Source organism: Podarcis muralis, chromosome 3, assembly GCF_964188315.1.
Source record: "Podarcis muralis chromosome 3, rPodMur119.hap1.1, whole genome shotgun sequence".
NCBI classification, from domain to species: Eukaryota; Metazoa; Chordata; class Lepidosauria; order Squamata; family Lacertidae; genus Podarcis; species Podarcis muralis.
Window position 1 is genome coordinate 8,651,440 of NC_135657.1, and position 17,499 is coordinate 8,668,938.

The 17,499-nt window shown below is 47.3% G+C and overlaps 1 protein-coding gene across 5 annotated transcripts in view; it reads left to right on the forward strand.

Annotated features, from left to right (window-relative positions):
* Nucleotides 1-17,499, forward strand: part of PUS10 (pseudouridine synthase 10) — a 39,782-nt gene that overhangs the window by 2,715 nt on the left and 19,568 nt on the right. For 2 of the 5 annotated variants that reach the window (XM_028725164.2, XM_028725165.2), the window contains exons 1-11: nucleotides 5,782-5,889; nucleotides 6,839-6,987; nucleotides 8,381-8,644; nucleotides 9,207-9,293; nucleotides 9,738-9,772; nucleotides 10,499-10,610; nucleotides 10,912-10,973; nucleotides 11,489-11,534; nucleotides 15,790-15,854; nucleotides 16,707-16,792; nucleotides 17,346-17,471. In XM_028725164.2, coding sequence (XP_028580997.2) covers nucleotides 5,811-5,889; nucleotides 6,839-6,987; nucleotides 8,381-8,644; nucleotides 9,207-9,293; nucleotides 9,738-9,772; nucleotides 10,499-10,610; nucleotides 10,912-10,973; nucleotides 11,489-11,534; nucleotides 15,790-15,854; nucleotides 16,707-16,792; nucleotides 17,346-17,471 — 1,111 coding nt within the window. In that variant the 5' untranslated portion in view covers nucleotides 5,782-5,810. Of the gene's footprint in view, nucleotides 1-5,781; nucleotides 5,890-5,959; nucleotides 6,054-6,838; nucleotides 6,988-8,380; nucleotides 8,645-9,206; nucleotides 9,294-9,737; nucleotides 9,773-10,498; nucleotides 10,611-10,911; nucleotides 10,974-11,488; nucleotides 11,535-15,789; nucleotides 15,855-16,706; nucleotides 16,793-17,345; nucleotides 17,472-17,499 lie in introns of those variants that run through there. The other 3 variants (XM_028725166.2, XM_028725167.2, XM_028725162.2) reach the window with 3 other exon arrangements.

Genomic DNA, 17,499 nt, shown 5'->3' on the forward strand with positions numbered 1-17,499 from the left:
GTTTGCCAGCTCCCAGCTCTTCATGGGGTGCAATAGTCACCTGTAGCTGCCATCAGGAGTCCTGGTGTGATCCTGGATGCTTCTGTCTCTATGGAGGCATTGGTCACAAATGTAGCCAAACTGGAATTTTTGAATCTATGTCAGGTTAGGCAATCGGCACTGTACCTGTCCCTTTCCAACCTAGCCATGGTGATCCATGCAGTAGTCACCTGCATACAGTACTAGAGTACTTTAACTTGCTATACACCTGAGCCGGGGAGTGCAGGGTTTAAATATGTGTGTGTGTGTGTGTGTGTGTGTGTGTGTGTGAGAGAGAGAGAGAGAGAGAGAGAGAGAGAGAGATATGCAGGGCTACCCTTGAGACTGCTCCAGAAACTCCAAATGAATGCAGATGCATGAGTTCTTTCTTGGACTTTGTGGAGAGCCCACATTCAGTTGGTTGTTAATCAGCTGGATTGGCTCCAGGTGGAGTATCAAATCAGGTTCAATGTTTTGGTGCTAATCTTTAAAGCCCTAAACAGTCTGTGACCTTTCTTATCTGTGGGAATTATCTTCCAATACACCCCCATGAGTGTGATGCTCATCTAACAGCAACCTACTGGTGGTCCCTGGCCCAAAACATATCCAGCTGTCCTCAACCAGAGCCAGAGCCTGTTTGGTGGAACACTTTGTCTAATGAGACCAGGGCTCAGTGCAATCTATCTCAGTTCTCTCACTTGTCATGGTGAGTGGGCTTGCACATTCCTATGACCCTTGTGAGTGAAGCCGTTGGGAATCTCGTACTCCCAGCAGGGTCACCCAAGGTGGTAAGGTCAAAGAAAATTAAATATGCTCAGAGTCCTGTAGTGATTTCATGCTCTTTATTGCAGCTTGTAAAACAGTGACTGAATTTCCCCCAAAACCTCAGGCTTTTATATACATTATTTACACAATGAGTCCCGTCTGAATGGCTGGTTCTGCTTCCCTCCTGGAGCCTGATTGGTCTTTCCTGCAAGCCAATCAATTCTTGCATTCTAGGATCCTACTTGCCTATTGTTCTAGGATCCAAGCTTAGTACATAACAGGGAAGGAGCTAGACAAAGAATGAGCCAAGAAGTCCTCAATGGCAGAACAGGCGGGTGATAACAAGCAGTGTGTTACAACGGCTGTGAAGGCGGATGAAGGCTGCATGAGATAGGATCCACCAGTTCGTCGTGACTACTCATGCCATCAGAACAGAGCCCTACTGCGAAGGCTGTGCGTTGGTCAGTGTGCACTGATCTACACACATAAAACAAATTCACGCACAGGCATCTTCCAAAAACCCAACCCAACCCCCCCAAACCCAACCCCCATGGCGATCACTAAATGGCTACAGGGGCAGGAATGTGAAGCCCCTAGTCATGAACCGACACATGGGCGTTCAGTCGTTCTGACTCAAGGAATAAGGCAGTTGAGCAGCTCAGCAGCTGTATCCATGACTGAGCAGCCCTTTTTAGGATCCACTATTCTCACCCCGAAAAGGAGAAGAGGCTGGAAATGGTGCCCTAAACATAGTATGCCTCCCTTTTTCCCTGACTGGATTACCGCGCCCAGGTGGAATCTCTTTTCCCATAGTTTGAATCTATTATTCTGCATCCTAGTCTCTAGAACAGCAGAAAACAAGCTTGCTCCCTCTTCAACATGACATCCCTTCAAATATTTAAACATGGCTATCATGTCACTCCTTAATCTTCTCTTCTCTAGATTAAACAAATCCAGCTCCCTAAGTCTCTCCTCATAGGGCTTGGATTACAGACCTTTTACATTTTGGTCACCCACCTCTGGACATGTTCCAGCTTGACAATATCCTTCTTCAACTGGACACAGTATTTCAGGTGTGGTCTGACCAACCAGAATAGTGTGGTAGCATTCCTTCACTTGATCTAGACACTATACTCCTATTGATGCAGCCCAGAATTGCATTGGCGTTCTTAGCTGCCACATCACACTGTTGACTCATATTCAGCTTGTGGTCAACTAAGACTCCCAGATCCCTTTCACTGGTACTGTTGTCAAGCCAAGTGTCCCCCACCTGTGCATTTCATTTTTTCTATCCAGGTGTAGTACCTTACATTTCTCCCTATTGAACTCCATATTGTTGGTTTTGGCCCAGCTCTCTAGGCTATTCAGGTCATTTTGAATTCTGACCCTGTCCTCTGGTGTATTAGCAACCTGTCAGGGAACTGACATCAGAGACACGGGAGAAGGAGAGGGTCTCAGACTCTGCAGGTGAAGGTCCTAGCACAAGGGGGAGACTCAGCTCGGTGGAAGGGGAAGGAAATACGCGTTACACCAAGAGTCCAGGAGAGCAATGGGAAGAGGAGGTGGAAGGGCTCCGGGATTCTTCCCTGGAAGTCAGTGAAGAGAGCCCAGGCACTCCGCTACCCACGCCCACCCTGCGCAGGAGACTCCCGCGCAATGAGAGGCGGAGACGATTAGGTGTCAAAAAGCTTTTATGATGAGTTTGGCCTGGCCCAATGCGAAAAGCGTAAGGATCCATGAGGATCCGTGCTTCAAAACTACGTTTTTGGGCCACGGTATGGCCAGGAAGCCGTGGATCTCAGTTTTTTGTGGTCCGGGCTGTGCCGCCGGCGATGATGTGTGATTTGATGGTGAATTTGGGCTGATCTAGTGCAAAAAGCGTGAGGATCCATGAGGATCCGTGCTTCAAAACCACGTTTTTGGGCCACGGTATGACCAGGAAGCCGTGGATCCGTGTTTTTTGTGGTGCAGGCTGTGCCCAGGGCTATGACGTGTGATCTGACGGTGAGTTTGGGTTGGCCCAATGCGAAAAGCGTGAGGATCCATGAGGATCCGTGCTTCAAAACCATGTCTTTGGGCCATGCCGTTGCCAGATAACAGTGGACCTGAGTTTTCTGTGCTGCAGGCTGTGCCCCTGGACATGATGTTTGATATGACAGTGAATTTGGGGTGGCCTAATGCAAAAAGCGTTAGGATCTGTGCAGATCCGACCTTCAAAACCACGTTTTTGGGCCATGCCATTGCCAGATAACCGTGGACCTGAGTTTTCTGTGCTGCAGGCTGTGCCCCTGGACATGATGTTTGATATGACAGTGAATTTGGGGTGGCCTAATGCAAAAAGCGTTAGGATCCGTGCAGATCCGACCTTCAAAACCACGTTTTTGGGCCACGGTATGGCCAGGAAGCCGTGGATCCATGATTTTTGTGGTGGATGCTGTGCCCCTGGCCATGATGTTTGATCTGATGGTGACTTTGGGCTGATCTAGTGCAAAAATAATGAGGACCCATGAGGATCCGTGCTTCGAAACCACGTTTTTGGTCCATGGCGTTGCCAGATAACCGTGGATCCGAGTTTTTTGTTGTGTAGGCTGTGCCCCTGGACATGATGTGTGATTTGACGGTGAGTTTAGGGTAGCTCAATGCAAAAAGCGTGAGGATCCATGAGGATCCGTCCTTCAAAACCACATTTTCGGGCCATGGATTTACCAGGAAGTCATGGATCCGTGACTTTTGTGGTGTAGGCTGTGCTCCTGGCTATGATGTGTGATTTGACAGTGAGTTTGGGGTGGTCCAATGCAAAAAGCGTGAAGATCCATGAGGATCCGTGGTCCGGAACCACGTTTTTGGGCCACGGTATGGCCAGGAAGCCGTGGATCCGAGTTTTTTGTGGTGGATGCTGTGCCCCTGGCCATGATGTTTGATCTGATAGTGACTTTGGGCTGGTCTTGTGCAAAAATCATGAGGATCCATGAGGATCCATGCTTCGGAACCACGTTTTTGGGCCACGGTATGGCCAGGCAGGTGTGGATCCGAGTTTTTTGGGGTGTAGGCTGTGCCCCAGGCTATGATATGTGATTTGACAGTGATTTTGTGTTGGCCCAATGCAAAAAGCGTGAGGATCCATGAAGATCCGTGCTTTAAAACCACGTTTTTGGGCCATGGAGTGGCCAGGAAGCCGTGGATCCGAGTTTTTTGTGGTGTAAGCTGTGCCCCTGGACATGATGTGTGATTTGACAGTGAGTTTGGGTTGGCCCAATGCAAAAAGCGTGAGGATCCATGAGGATCCGTTCTTGAAAACCATGTTTTTGGGCCACGGTATGGCCAGGAAGCCGTGGATCCGTGATTTCTGTGGTGGATGCTGTGCCCCTGGACATGATGTGTAATTTGACAGTGAGTTTGGGTTGGCCCAATGCAAAAAGTGTGAGGATCCATGAGGATCCGTGCTTTGGAACCACGTTTTTGGGCCATGGCATTGCCAGATAACCGTGGATCCGAGTTTTTTGTGGTGCAGGCTGTGCCCCTGGGAATGATGTGTGATATGACGGTGAGTTTGGGTTGGTCCAATGCAAAAAGCGTGAGGATCCATGAGGATCCGTGCTTTGGAACCACGTTTTTGGGCCATGGAGTGGCCAGGAAGCCGTGGATCCGAGTTTTTTGTGGTGCAGGCTGTGCCCCTGGGAATGATGTGTGATTTGATAGTGAGTTTGGGTTGGCACAATGCAGAAAGCGTGAGGATCCATGAGGATCCGTGCTTTGGAACCACGTTTTTGGGCCATGGAATGGCCAGGAAGCCGTGGATCGGAGTTTTTTGTGGTGTAAGCTGTGCCCCTGGACATGATGTGTGATTTGACGGTGAGTTTGGGCTGATCTAGTGCAAAAATCATAAGGATTCATGAGGATCCGTGCTTCGGAACCACGTTTTTGGGCCAGGGCGTGGCCAGGCAGGTGTGGATCCGAGTTTTTTGTGTTGTAGGCTGTGCCCCTTACTATGATATGTGATTTGACGGTGAGTTTGGGTTGGCCCGATGCAGAAAGCGTGTGGATCCATGAAGATCCGTTCTTGAAAACCACGTTTTTGGGCCACGGTTTCGCCAGGAAGCCGTGGATGCGTGATTTCTGTGGTGGATGTTGTGCCCCTGGACATGATTTGTAATTTGAAAGTGAGTTTGGGCTGATCTAGCGCAAAAATCATGAGGATCCATGAGGATCCGTGTTTTTTAACCATGTTTTTGCGCCCCTGCGCCCCCCCAAAACAGTGGATGCGTGATTTTTTTGATGCTTTCTACAGAGTAAGACATGGTCTACAGTATCATGGTGGTTTTATTTAATTTGAATGAAAAAATCATATGAATTCACGAGGATCCGTGTAGATCCGCCTTTTACCTTTTTCCTTCAAGAATTACTTTGATAAAATGCGTATTTTGTTATGTGCAAATGGCTTTAGACACCTATTAGGTCCATAAATTACCATATAGCATATATTCAACACAAAAAACGACAATTTATTGTTGACAAAGGACAGCTGGACATAATATCAAGGGCCCCATTACCTTCAGTAACTTAGGGCCTCATCAAACCTAAATCCGGCCCTGCGTTTTCCCGATGTTTTTACCCGATTTTAATGTGTGTGTTTTTAACGCTTTTCTTCCACCGCACATCAAATGCCCCGTTTTTTATCTTTTTAATTATTCAAAGTTTATTCACACTGTTAGCTATTGCCATTTAATGGGGTGCGACGCCTGAGTTCTGGAGCTCAGCCAACATGGAACAGGGTCTTCCAACGAAGCTTATAGTTGCTTTGTTTCGTTTTTATTGCGGGTTAGGGGCAACAAGATGTTTTCCAAAGCATGGTCGTTCACGACGGAACGGCTGTTGGGATCCGGAAGTATAGGTCGGAAAGCCTTAGAAGCTTCTAACTCTATGGGCTCGACAGGAGGCCGCCGCAACTTGGAGGCGGAACTCTTGTTTCTGGGAGGCTGTTTCCTTTTCTCTCCCCCTTTCTCTCCCTACGAGAGCGGAACTCATTGATGAGCGGACCGAGAGTGCAACGGGTGAATGGTTCCCCCATAGTTTTTTTTTTTATATTTGGCAAGCGAAAAGAGGCAGGTGAGCTGGAAAATAACCTCGGCTTGTTAGGATTGGAGGGGTGGGGAATTCTTTAAGCTATTTGGGTGCAGTAAGTTGCTTTTAACAAGATCTGAGAGAGGAGGGAGGCAGTGCGCAACGCTATGCTCGTGTTTACTCGAAAGCAAGTCGAGGCTTGCTCTTAGGTAAATGTGGTTTTCATCGTAGAATTTAAGCGTTAGAATAGTATGGCTTGTGATACAGGATAGTGATGACGGCCTAAGTAGCGGAAACTCTAGTGGCGGTGGAAGTGGAAAGAGGAGACGGGAGTGGTATTCTTCAGTGCAGGAAGAAGGGAAGGGCCACAGCTCAATGGTAGAACAGCTGCTTTGCCGTCTAGGTCCTCAATGGGATTTCCAGGCAGGGCTGGGAATACCCCTTGCTTGACACTCTGGGGAGAAGGTGCCATTTAGCATAGACAGTACAGTGGTACCTCGGGTTAAGAACTTAATTCGTTCTGGAGGTCTGTTCTTAACCTGAAACTGTTCTTAACCTGAAGCACCAATTTAGCTAATGGGGCCTCCTGCTGCTGCTGCGCTGCCGCTACATGATTTCTGTTCTCATCCTGAAGCAAAGTTCTTAACCCGAGGTAATTTTTCTGGGTTAGCAGAGTCTGTAACCTGAAGCGTATGTAACCTGAAGCATATGTAACCCGAGGTACCACTGTACTGAGCTAAATACACCAATAGTCTCAGTATAAGGCAATTCATACTGGCAGTGGCCCAGATTTAGTTCTTTGGTTTCTAGTAATCAGAAATGATTTCATACATGGGACCATGCTCATTATTGTTCTTTTCTGAATGGTCCTCAGCATCTCTGTGTCCTCCCTTTTGAATTACTGCTGTGCTATTTTAATGAGTGTTCCCTCAATTCTCACTCTCCAGCCTACTGCGGTAGTGTTTCTGCTGATGGTTTTTCTCTTCAAATACAGGCTTCACCAGCATGAGCACCAGCACGAATGCACTGTCTGAAAAGGACAAGTCTATTGCTCAGAAGTTACTGAATTTTGGAGCATGCCCGCGTTGTATTTTCAGGTTTTGCCAGATAGGATCTCAGGATTTGTACAGGCGACCCTATAAGGTTTGATTACATTGAAGTACATTATGAAAATGATGGGGTGGTTTTAATTCATTTTCAGATCTCTCTGATCCAGGTCTTTCTTTCAAAGCAAGAGGCATATTCTTGGGGAATGAAAGGAGGCTGGGGCAGTTGGAGTGGGGAGACAAAAATTGCAGAGCCCCAAAATATAATGAGGAACAACAAACAGCTGTCGACCTATTTAAAATCCATTGTTGTCTTCTTTCCCTCCATCATATACTTTCTCCAGTTCCCCTGTGTCTTCCACCTACCCAGAAGTCCAGTCCACAATCTTCCCCATTATCTGTCTAAGAAGTATAGGAAAGACCTGCAGCTCTGAGGAAGGACTATGACACAGTGGTAGACCATCTGCCTTGCATACAGTAGGTCCAAGGTTCAGTCCCCAGCATCTCCAGTTAGGACTGGGAATGTCCCCTGTCTGAAACCCTGGAAAGCCACTGCCACTCCGCATAGACAGTACTGAGCTAGATAGACCATTGACTTCTCATTATAAGGCAGTTTCCTATGTTCCTAAGAACAAGTGCACTTCCTCTTCTTACTTCTGGTGTCACTTTTATGATACTATCCTGTGCACATTTACTCCTCCTCTTCTTCCTCGCCAAACCCCTATTAGGTGTTTCAAGTGTAGGTCATTATATAACATCCATATTTAAAATTTTAAGCACATTTACTCAAAACATTTATGATACCAGTGTGCATAGGATACGAATCCTATAAACATTTACTCAAAACTAAGTCCCACAAAGTTCAGTGAGTCTAAAGGTAAAGGTAAAGGTACCCCTGCCCGTACGGGCCAGTCTTGACAGACTCTAGGGTTGTGCGCCCATCTCACTTAAGAGGCCGGGGGCCAGCGCTGTCCGGAGACACTTCCGGGTCACGTGGCCAGCGTGACATTGCTGCTCTGGCGAGCCAGAGCCACACACGGAAACGCCGTTTACCTTCCCGCTAGTAAGCGGTCCCTATTTATCTACTTGCACCCGGGAGTGCTTTCGAACTGCTAGGTTGGCAGGCGCTGGGACCGAACAACGGGAGCGCACCCCGCCGCGGGGATTCGAACTGCCGACCTTTCGATCGGCAAGCCCTAGGCGCTGAGGCTTTTACCCACAGCGCCACCCGCGTCCCTTTCAGTGAGTCTAACCCCTACCTAAATATGCACAGGACTGCAATATCAAAGACCTTTTTAATTGCTTAGCAGATCCACTTTAATTTGCAAGGCAACAGATTATTTGACATTATTCTCTGTTGAAGGACTGTTGCGCATTTACAGGAGCTGTTGATTTCAGGACACTTGGCTGTCGGGCTCACAGTACATGATGAAGCCACCCCTGGCACCCTTCTACCTACCAAGTTTTACTCTGCTTCCTTTATCAATCAGGAGTTGCTTAGTGAACTGCATGAGTTTCTGGAGAACACTACAGAGGAGAACAAATTACCTTGTGAAACAGCAAATCCTCCCCATAAGCGAATCAAACTGGATAGTGTCAAAGAAGGGGAGGAACAGACCTCAAATGGAAGCCACCGGGTACCTAATGCGGAGAATGATAGAACTGCTGGTGGTGATGAGAACTTAAGGCCAGCTGTGTGCAGCATCTGCCTGGGAATTCTGCAAGAGCTCTGTGAGATGGATTTTGTCAAAGCGGTAAGTGTCGGCTGGTTGGCAGTTTTACTGTTGAAAAAATCTGCAGCATTTCCCATGGATGTATATGTGTACAGCATGCATGTAGTGGGTGGCATTCAGCTAAGTTTTACTCAGAGTTGATCCATTGAAATAGATGAACCTAACTTAGTCGTGCTCATTCATTTCAATGGGTCTACTGTGATTAAAACTTAGTTGTATACCTGTAAGGGTTTTCCTGAACTTTCCTTGCTGAAATCTCATTTAGGCTGCAATTGTACACATGCTTACTTGGGAGCTAGCCCCAACGAACACAGTGGAACTTAACTTCCAAGTAAGCATGCAGGCAGTGGGACTGTTAGTGAGCTGTCCTGAATACACAGAAGAATTCCTCTGGTAGAAGCAAGCACATCTCGATAGGGAAGCTTGTCCTTGATGAGAATGTAAAACAATTTTATTCAAACATGTTTGCAAGCCGTCTTGTACAAGGTGCAATTGCTTTGAGAACTTTTTTAAATGCATAGCAGTGTGTGTGTGTGTATTTATATTTAAATAACAATAATAAACATAGTTCATTGTTTTTCAGGTGTGCCACAAGATTAATTCTTCTGAATACCAGTTTACCAGCTTTGTGTTTTCAGTCTCTTTCCCCCCACAGTTATCTGTAAGGGAGGTGAGTATTTGCTTGTGCTTTTGTTTGTGCTCTGAGTATGGCCTTTGTTGAAAAGGAAAGGGGGCAGGGGAAGGGGTGGTTTAAAAAATACTTACCTTGTTTTTGCCTGTTAGGAAATACACCGTGTGTGGCATCCAGCAATACATGGCCAGTAGCAATTGGGCAAGGGGTGAGTGAGAGGGAGGGCAAATTGGGCTAGGCTGATCTGAAGCTTGGCTTTTTGAATTGGTGGGGGAGAATTGGCCACGTCTGATGTTGTGTATCCTGTGTGGCTTTGATTCCTGTGAAAGTAGCCGATTCTTGGTCTGGGTTTTCTCAGCTAGTTAGATGAGAAGGTTATGAAGCCATTTAATTTACCACTTCTCTCTCTCTCTCTCTCCCCTCTCCTCTGCCCTCCCCCCTTTCTCTTTCATTTTTCTGTTTTTTCTCGGTCCATGCCTGAAGCATGCAGCATGGTTGCTAGTAAAAGAGGAAATGGAGTGAGTACTTCCTGGTGGGATCTTTTCCATCCTGCCTTGTGTGCTAAGTTTTCAAATGCCACTGGCACTGTATTGTTCTCTCTTGGTGTGTGCTTGGTAGGCATGTGAGGGGAATTGTATTGAGAGGGGGTAATGTACAATATCTCATCCTCTTCCCTTGGCAGTTAACTCCGCTGATTGCCCTACCCAGTTTATCGTCTTAATACTAAATCCTCTTAGCACCACTGATCCATTGTTGTTCCTGCACTGAGCTGGAAGGAGAAGCATCACGGCTGTTTCACATAGTGATAAATTCCCCCACAACAACCCCACAAAAGCGCATCTTTGCAGGCAAGGTCCTAACATAATATTTAATGAAAAGCAAGTCCCATTCAGTAGAGGCCCTGCTTCTCACACCAGCTGATACTTTAATTAGGCATTTCATCCTTGCTCCTTTCTTTTTAAACTTCTCATCAGTTGTGGGTTTTTTGCTCCAGTCACAGCATTACTGAACTGGCCCTTTTAATTAGTCATTTCCTCTTTCTTGCTGGCAGGTCCTTCCATTAGCAAATGTTACGACATGTATTCTAGTTGCTGTTAGTACTTTGGGTTATAAAATTCTTGAGATAGTTCAAAACTATCGATTGAAATGAGTATTTTGAAACTAAACAGAATTGACTGAATTCTCTCCCCCCCTCCTCCCTGCTTGATTTAAGATGCTGAGTCTTACTTTTAAAAATCATTTAGGAAACAGGATTTTTTAGCAGAAAAAGAAGACCTTGTTCAGCTAAAGGAAGCATACAAATGGATTATTCACCCCCTGTTCCTGGAGCAATTGGGGGTCCCTGCTGATGGAAAGGTATTGTCTAAATATATAACTTCAACAGTGTTTTATTGTCAGAATGGTACATGGATGGTTGAATCCTCCTCTAAATTAAAAGAAAAAGTTTAATTATCCCTGCACATGGAAAATTTCAGGGCGAGGGAAGAACCTTTCCTCCTGACAAGCTCGTTTTCTTTGTGCAGAGCTAAAGCGAGGGAGAGAGTTTCAGGCAGGTACCCAAACAGAGTTCAAGGCTGAGGAAGGGAATGGGAGAATGTTACATTTCCACTACCGAATTAAACAATAACTTTCCACTGTCTTTTAAATTGCGACTCAGAGCCTGTTTGAAGTCAGCGTGGTCTTCGCTCATCCAGAAACAGACGAGGACTGCCATTTCCTGTAAGTTGGGATGTGATGAGTAATGGCGTTGTACAATCACAGGGACATCTTTGGGAGGAGAAAAGGCTAAGGAGTAACTCCTGCACAAATCCAGAGTAGATTCCCTAAGACGGTTGGATGGCGCCTTGTACGCCTCCTTCCGGCAACTCCTGCAGCCAGGCTGGTGCCAGATGTATGGCTTTTCTTTTCTTTGGACCACATCAGCCAAGCCAAGGGGGTGGGTCTTGTTGTCTGGGTAGCCCAGGACCTCCATACACACTGTCAGGCATCCACCCAGAGTAGGCAGCACCTTCAATTAACATTAGACACAATATCCAGACAGAGGGGTATCTGTACCCAAGAAGCAGCCAATGTTTTGATGTCAGGAAGGAGAGGAAAGATCTTCTTGGTGGATGCTCTCTGACTTAGACACCAGCTGCATAGGCCTTTGCAACCTTGTCCTCACTGAATCTGTTCTGACACCATGTGTAAAAAAAGTTTTCAAACAATTAAATGCTGTTTGTTTTTCCATTTAGAGCCTCAGCTTGTCCAAGTTGCTTCAAACAAGAAAAGAACAAGCAGGTAAGCGATTTCTGGGAAATTATTCACTTTCCCATTTTTTTGCAAGATCAGAATTTAGTAGGGTCACAAGCCATCACAAACTTGTTATTGTTCTTCCTCCCTCCCTCCTTATACTGTGTAGTAAAGTGATTCTTCATTTTTTCTGTTCTTGTGGGATTCCCCCCCTAGATTTGGATTACATCCTCACTGTGTGTGAGTTCTAAAACTTATTTCCCAGCCATGATTGGTTTCCAAAGCACCTTACAGTTAGAATCCAAAAAAATTACGACAAAATGTATTAACATCTTTCTGTAATAAAACTTCCCAAGGTGATGTACAAGATTCTGATTAACATTCCAATCCAATATATGTTCAGAAGTAAGTCCTGCTGGATTCAGTGAGACACTGTGGCAGCTAAGTGTTGCAACCCAAAATAACAATTAAGTATTAATAATAATAATAATAATAATAATAATAATTTATTATTTATACCCCGCCCATCTGGCTGGGCCTCCCCAGCCACTCTGGGCGGCTTCCATAAAAACCACAAATACAGTAAAATATCACACGTTAAAAACTTCCCTGAACAGGGCTGCCTTAAGATGTCTTCTGAATGTCAGGTAGTTGTTTATCGCTTTGACATCTGCTGGAAGGGCGTTCCACAGGGCGGGCGCCACTACCGAGAAGGCCCTCTGCCTGGTTCCCTGTAGCTTTGCTTCTCGCAATGAGGGAACCGCCAGAAGGCCCTCGGCGCTGGACCTCAGCGTCCGGGCAGAATGATGGGGGTGGAGACGCTCCTTCAGGTATACTGGACCGAGGCCGTTTAGGGCTTTAAAGGTCAGCACCAACACTTTGAATTGTGCTCGGAAACGTACTGGGAGCCAATGTAGGTCCTTCAAGACCGGTGTTATATGGTCTCGGCGGCCGCCCCCAGTCACCAGTCTAGCTGCCGCATTCTGTATTAGTTGTAGTTTCCGAGTCACCTTCAAAGGTAGCCCCACGTAGAGTGCATTGCAGTAGTCCAAGCGGGAGATAACCAGAGCATGTACCACTCTGGTGAGACAGTCTGCAGGCAGATAGGGTCTCAGCCTACGTACCAGATGGAGCTGGTAAACAGCTGCCCTGGACACAGATTTGACCTGTGCCTCCATGGACAGCTGTGAGTCCAGAATGACTCCCAGGCTGCGCACCTGGTCCTTCAGGGGCACAGTTACCCCATTCAGGACCAGGGAATCCTCCACACCTGCCTGCGTCCTGTCCCCCAAAAACAGTACTTCTGTCTTGTCAGGATTCAACCTCAATCTGTTAGCCGCCATCCAACCTCCAACCGCCTCCAGGCACTCACACAGGACCTTCACTGCCTTCACTGGTTCTGATTTAAAAGAGAGGTAGAGCTGGGTATCATCTGCATACTGATGAACACCCAGCCCAAATCCCCTGATGATCTCTCCCAGCGGCTTCATGTAGATGTTGAAAAGCATGGGGGAGAGGACCGAACCCTGAGGCACCCCACAAGTGAGGGCCCAGGGGTCTGAACACTCATCCCCCACCACCACTTTCTGAACCCGGCCCAGGAGGAAGGAGCGGAACCACTGTATAACAGTGCCTCCAGCTCCCAGCCCCTGAAGACGGTCCAGAAGGATGTTATGGTCGATGGTATCAAACGCCGCTGAGAGATCCAGCAGAACTAGGAAACAGCTCTCACCTTTGTCCCTAGCCCGCCGGAGATCATCAACCAGTGCGACCAAGGCAGTTTCAGTCCCATGATGAGGCCTGAATCCCGACTGGAAGGGATCCAAATGGTCCGCTTCTTCCAGGCGTGCCTGGAGTTGTTCGGCAACCGCTCGCTCAATCACCTTGCCCAGGAATGGAAGATTTGAGACTGGGCGATAGTTGGCCATCGTGGCCGCATCTAAAGATGGTTTTTTAAGAAGCGGTTTAATAACCGCCTCTTTCAGCGGGTCTGGGAAGGCTCCCTCACGGAGGGAAGCATTCACCACCCCACGAAGCCTATCGCCCAGTCCTTCCCGGCTAGCTTTTATAAGCCAGGATGGGCAAGGATCCAGGAGACAGGTGGTTGGTTTCACTCGTCCAAGCAGCCTGTCCACATCCTCGGAGGTAACAGATTGGAATTGATCCCACTCAACTTGACTAGACAGAACTCTAGCACTCTCCTGCATAGGCGCCGACTCCATGGGGCTTGAGGGGGCCCGAGCCCCCTCAAAAATTCGTTTGGGGGGGCTCCGCCCCCCCAATAATCTCCGACGCCCCTCCAGCAGAGCGCCATCGCCGCCCCTCCCCCAGCCCAAAATGCACAGGGGGGGCGGGCTGCATGCCTCCTGCCCTCCCTCCCGAGCAAAAGCTCCACCCAATTTCCTTTGGAGCTGATTAATAGGCGCAGCACGCTCTCCCCTATTCGCTCACGAGGAGGCGGCGCCACTTTATTTGCATATTCATGAGCTTATTTATTATTCATGAGCTTTCCCGGGCCCCCCCAATATTTTTTATAAGTCCGCGTCCCTGCTCTCCTGCCCTGGCCCTGCTCCCACGGTGGAGTCTACTTCTTCCCGAATCTGAGCGATTTTATCTGCAAAAAACTTTGCAAAATCATTGCAGGAGAACATGTGGCCCGTACTGGGCCCCGATGTTGCAGGTGGTTCCGCTAAATTGTGAACCACCTGAAAAAGTCTCCTGCTGCTGTTTTCTGCAGATGCAATAGAGGCGGTGAAGAAATTCTTCTTCGCCGTCGCTATCGCCACTTGGTAGGCTCGACGTTGAGCTCTAACCTGTGTCCGGTCAGATTCGGAATGAGTTATCCGCCACCGGCGCTCTAGCCGTCTCAACGATTGTTTCATTGCCCTCAGCTCCGTGGAAAACCACGGGGCTGTCCGGGCTCCATGCAATCGGAGAGGGCGCTTCGGAGCCAAACAGTCAATAGCCCTGGTTAACTCCACATTCCAGCGGGCCACCAGGGAATCAGCTGAAAGGCCATCAACATGGGATAAAGCATCCCCTACCACTCTCTGGAAACCATTTGGATCCATTAAGTGGCGGGGGCGGACCATCCGAATTGGTCCCACCTCCCTGCAGAGGGGATGGGTCGCAGAGAAGTCCAGTTGCACCAGGAAGTGATCTGACCATGGCACTTCTTTCGTTTCGCTTTTACTTAGTGTCAGATCACCAACATCCATAGAGGTAAACACCAGGTCCAAGGCATGTCCGTGGCTATGGGTTGGGCCAGACTTATTCAGGGACAGCCCCATGGAGGCCATGCTTTCCACGAAGTCCCGAGCGGCCCCTTGTAAGGTCGTGTCGGCATGGATGTTAAAATCCCCTAGGACGACCAAACTAGGTGTCTCCAGGAGAACATCCGCCACGACCTGAAGCAGCTCGGGCAGGGAATCCTTGGTGCAGCGGGGAGGTCAGTACACCAAAAGGAATCCTGTACTGCCCCTATTGCCCAACTTCCAGAACATGCACTCAGAAAACTGGGTCTTCCCAATAGGACGCCTGGTGCAAACTAATGACTTCCTAAAAATCACTGCAACCCCCCCTCCCCGCCCACATGACCTGGGTTGCTGTGCGTAAGAGAAACCTGGTGGACAAGCAGCGGCAAGGACAGGCCCATCTGCTTCATCCAACCAAGTCTCTGTTACATATGCCAGGTCAAGTCCTCCATCCATGATCAAGTCATGGATGGCAGTGGTCTTATGAATCATTGACCTGGCATTGCACAGCAGCACCTTCAGGTCATGTGGGTATCCCTTGCTGATTCTAGTATCCATCTGGTCAGGACCAGACCCGGAGGCAGGAATAGTCCTCAGACAACGACTAAACCTGCCCCCTCTGTAATGACATGGTCTAGTCTTAGCGTAACTCCTCCTCCTACCCGTGATCACTGAGATCGGTTGTCCCAGTGCATCCCCCCCTGTGGAACATGCCCCAGCCATTTTGTGGGCTGGGGCCCACTCCCCGGCAGCCCTGACCCCTCCCCCTAAGAACAAAATAAGACCTTAAACAAAGAAACAAATGCAATAAAACAATACAAATAAAAAAATGTAAAAATTACAAAAACATCAAAATAAAAAATAATTCCCCCAGCCCAACCAAACATCCATCCCACCTCCACCCCCCACATACAAAAAATCCAAAAGAAAGTTTTTTTTAAAAACAGTATCAGAGAAACAGTTTCTGAGAAACGACATTCCAGTGACTCAGCTGAAGTGAATTAAACAGGAATTGTTTTCGGAATACCTGATACTTTATTCATTTGCAGTCTGTCTTCACCAGAATGGCTGTGGTTAAGGCTTTGGATATGATCAGTGAAGAAGATTTTCTTAAGTAAGTGAGCTCTGAACCTATTTTAACCTTGGTGTATGGGAATTTATCAGGAAAATCAAAAGAGCAAAGTGAAATGTTACAGGTGAAAATGTCATATAAACCTGGAAAGTAATAAGTAAATGGGTTAATACATTCTGAGTCTAAATGGGTGTGGCTTCTGCATTTTGTTCCCCATACCTCAAAATTCACTGTGATTTCAGGTGTGCATGTATGTATCTCTTGGCCACTGTGTGTCTCAGTTGTGTGATTTCTGACGGGTCTCTCTCTCTTTCTGACAGTAATTGCAGTTGAATGCATTCTGGGGCAACTGAGAATGAAACAAATCCAGTATTTCAATTTCTGGCTTTAGAGAAAGGTAGTCTCGGAAAACAGCTAACACTTCATTTCCAATTCTTCAACATGGGCATAGCTTGAACTCTGATAAGGACATCAAATTACTGGATATGGGCAAAGAAACAAGGCGTTAGATCCTTCTGCTTTCTGAAGTTCTGCACAAGCCCCTCTGATGCTGATTCAGTCAAATCTTATGCAGGACTTACTGAATTTCAGAAAACCAAGGGGTCTAGTGCCTTGTTCCTTTTCCTCCAAGTGGCTCCACCATACAGGGGTGAGGGCCTTTTCAGCTACAACACCTTGCTTGTCAACTCTCACCCCAGGGGCCCATACCTGTGTTTAAGTCATGGCAGTTAGGCACCAGGCAAATATCTCTCCTGTTTTCCTAGGCTTTTAACCTCCGAGGTAGCTTTATGGCTTACTGTAATATACATCTGAGGCCATTTTCTCTCTCTTCCACCCTGCCAGGGTCTTGCCGTGTGTTTTTAATAGCTCGCTCCTTTATTTTCTCCTATACAGACACTTTCAGTGTCCTCTGACTTCACCCAAGGCGCCTTGCACAGCTGTCGACATTCAGTGTACCAATGGGGCCATCTTTGTTGCCGGTAAATACATAAATATATAGTGGGTCTTCCCCCCCTTGCAGTCATCTCTTAATAAACTTGTAAAAAAACTATTGCTTTGTAACAATTTGTTGGGTCTTTGGACCATAATAAAGATTGATGATGATGATGATGATGATGATGATGTAAAAAACTTAGAAGCCTATTTGGGGAAGAAGAAGAAGAAGCGTTTGGATTTGATATTCCGCTTTATCACTACCTAAAGGAGTCTCAAAGCGACTAACAATCTCCTTTCTCCTCCTCCCCCACAAGAAACACTCTGTGAGGTGAGTGGGGCTGAGAGACTTCAGAGAAGTGTGACTAGCCCAAGGTCACCCAGCAGCTACATGTGGAGGAGCGGGGAAGCGATCCCGGTTCACCAGATTACGAGTCCACCGCTCTTAACCACTACACCACACTGGCTCTCATAAGTGGGTGCATAATTTAATAAATAGTGCTGTGCTGTTTGGTTCCCCTGCTTCAAGTACAAATAAATAAATCTATGCTACATTTGCAAAACTTACAGGATACTAAATACCCTCTGTTTCCTTTACAGGGAGATATAACAAATATTCAAGAACGTTACCCCAGACCCCCTGGATTATAGATGGAGAGAGGAAGATGGAGTCTTCCGTCGAAGAACTGATCTCAGAACATCTCATGGCTGCCTTCAAAGCAGACAGTGAGTGCTTTCTGTATGCACTTAGTGC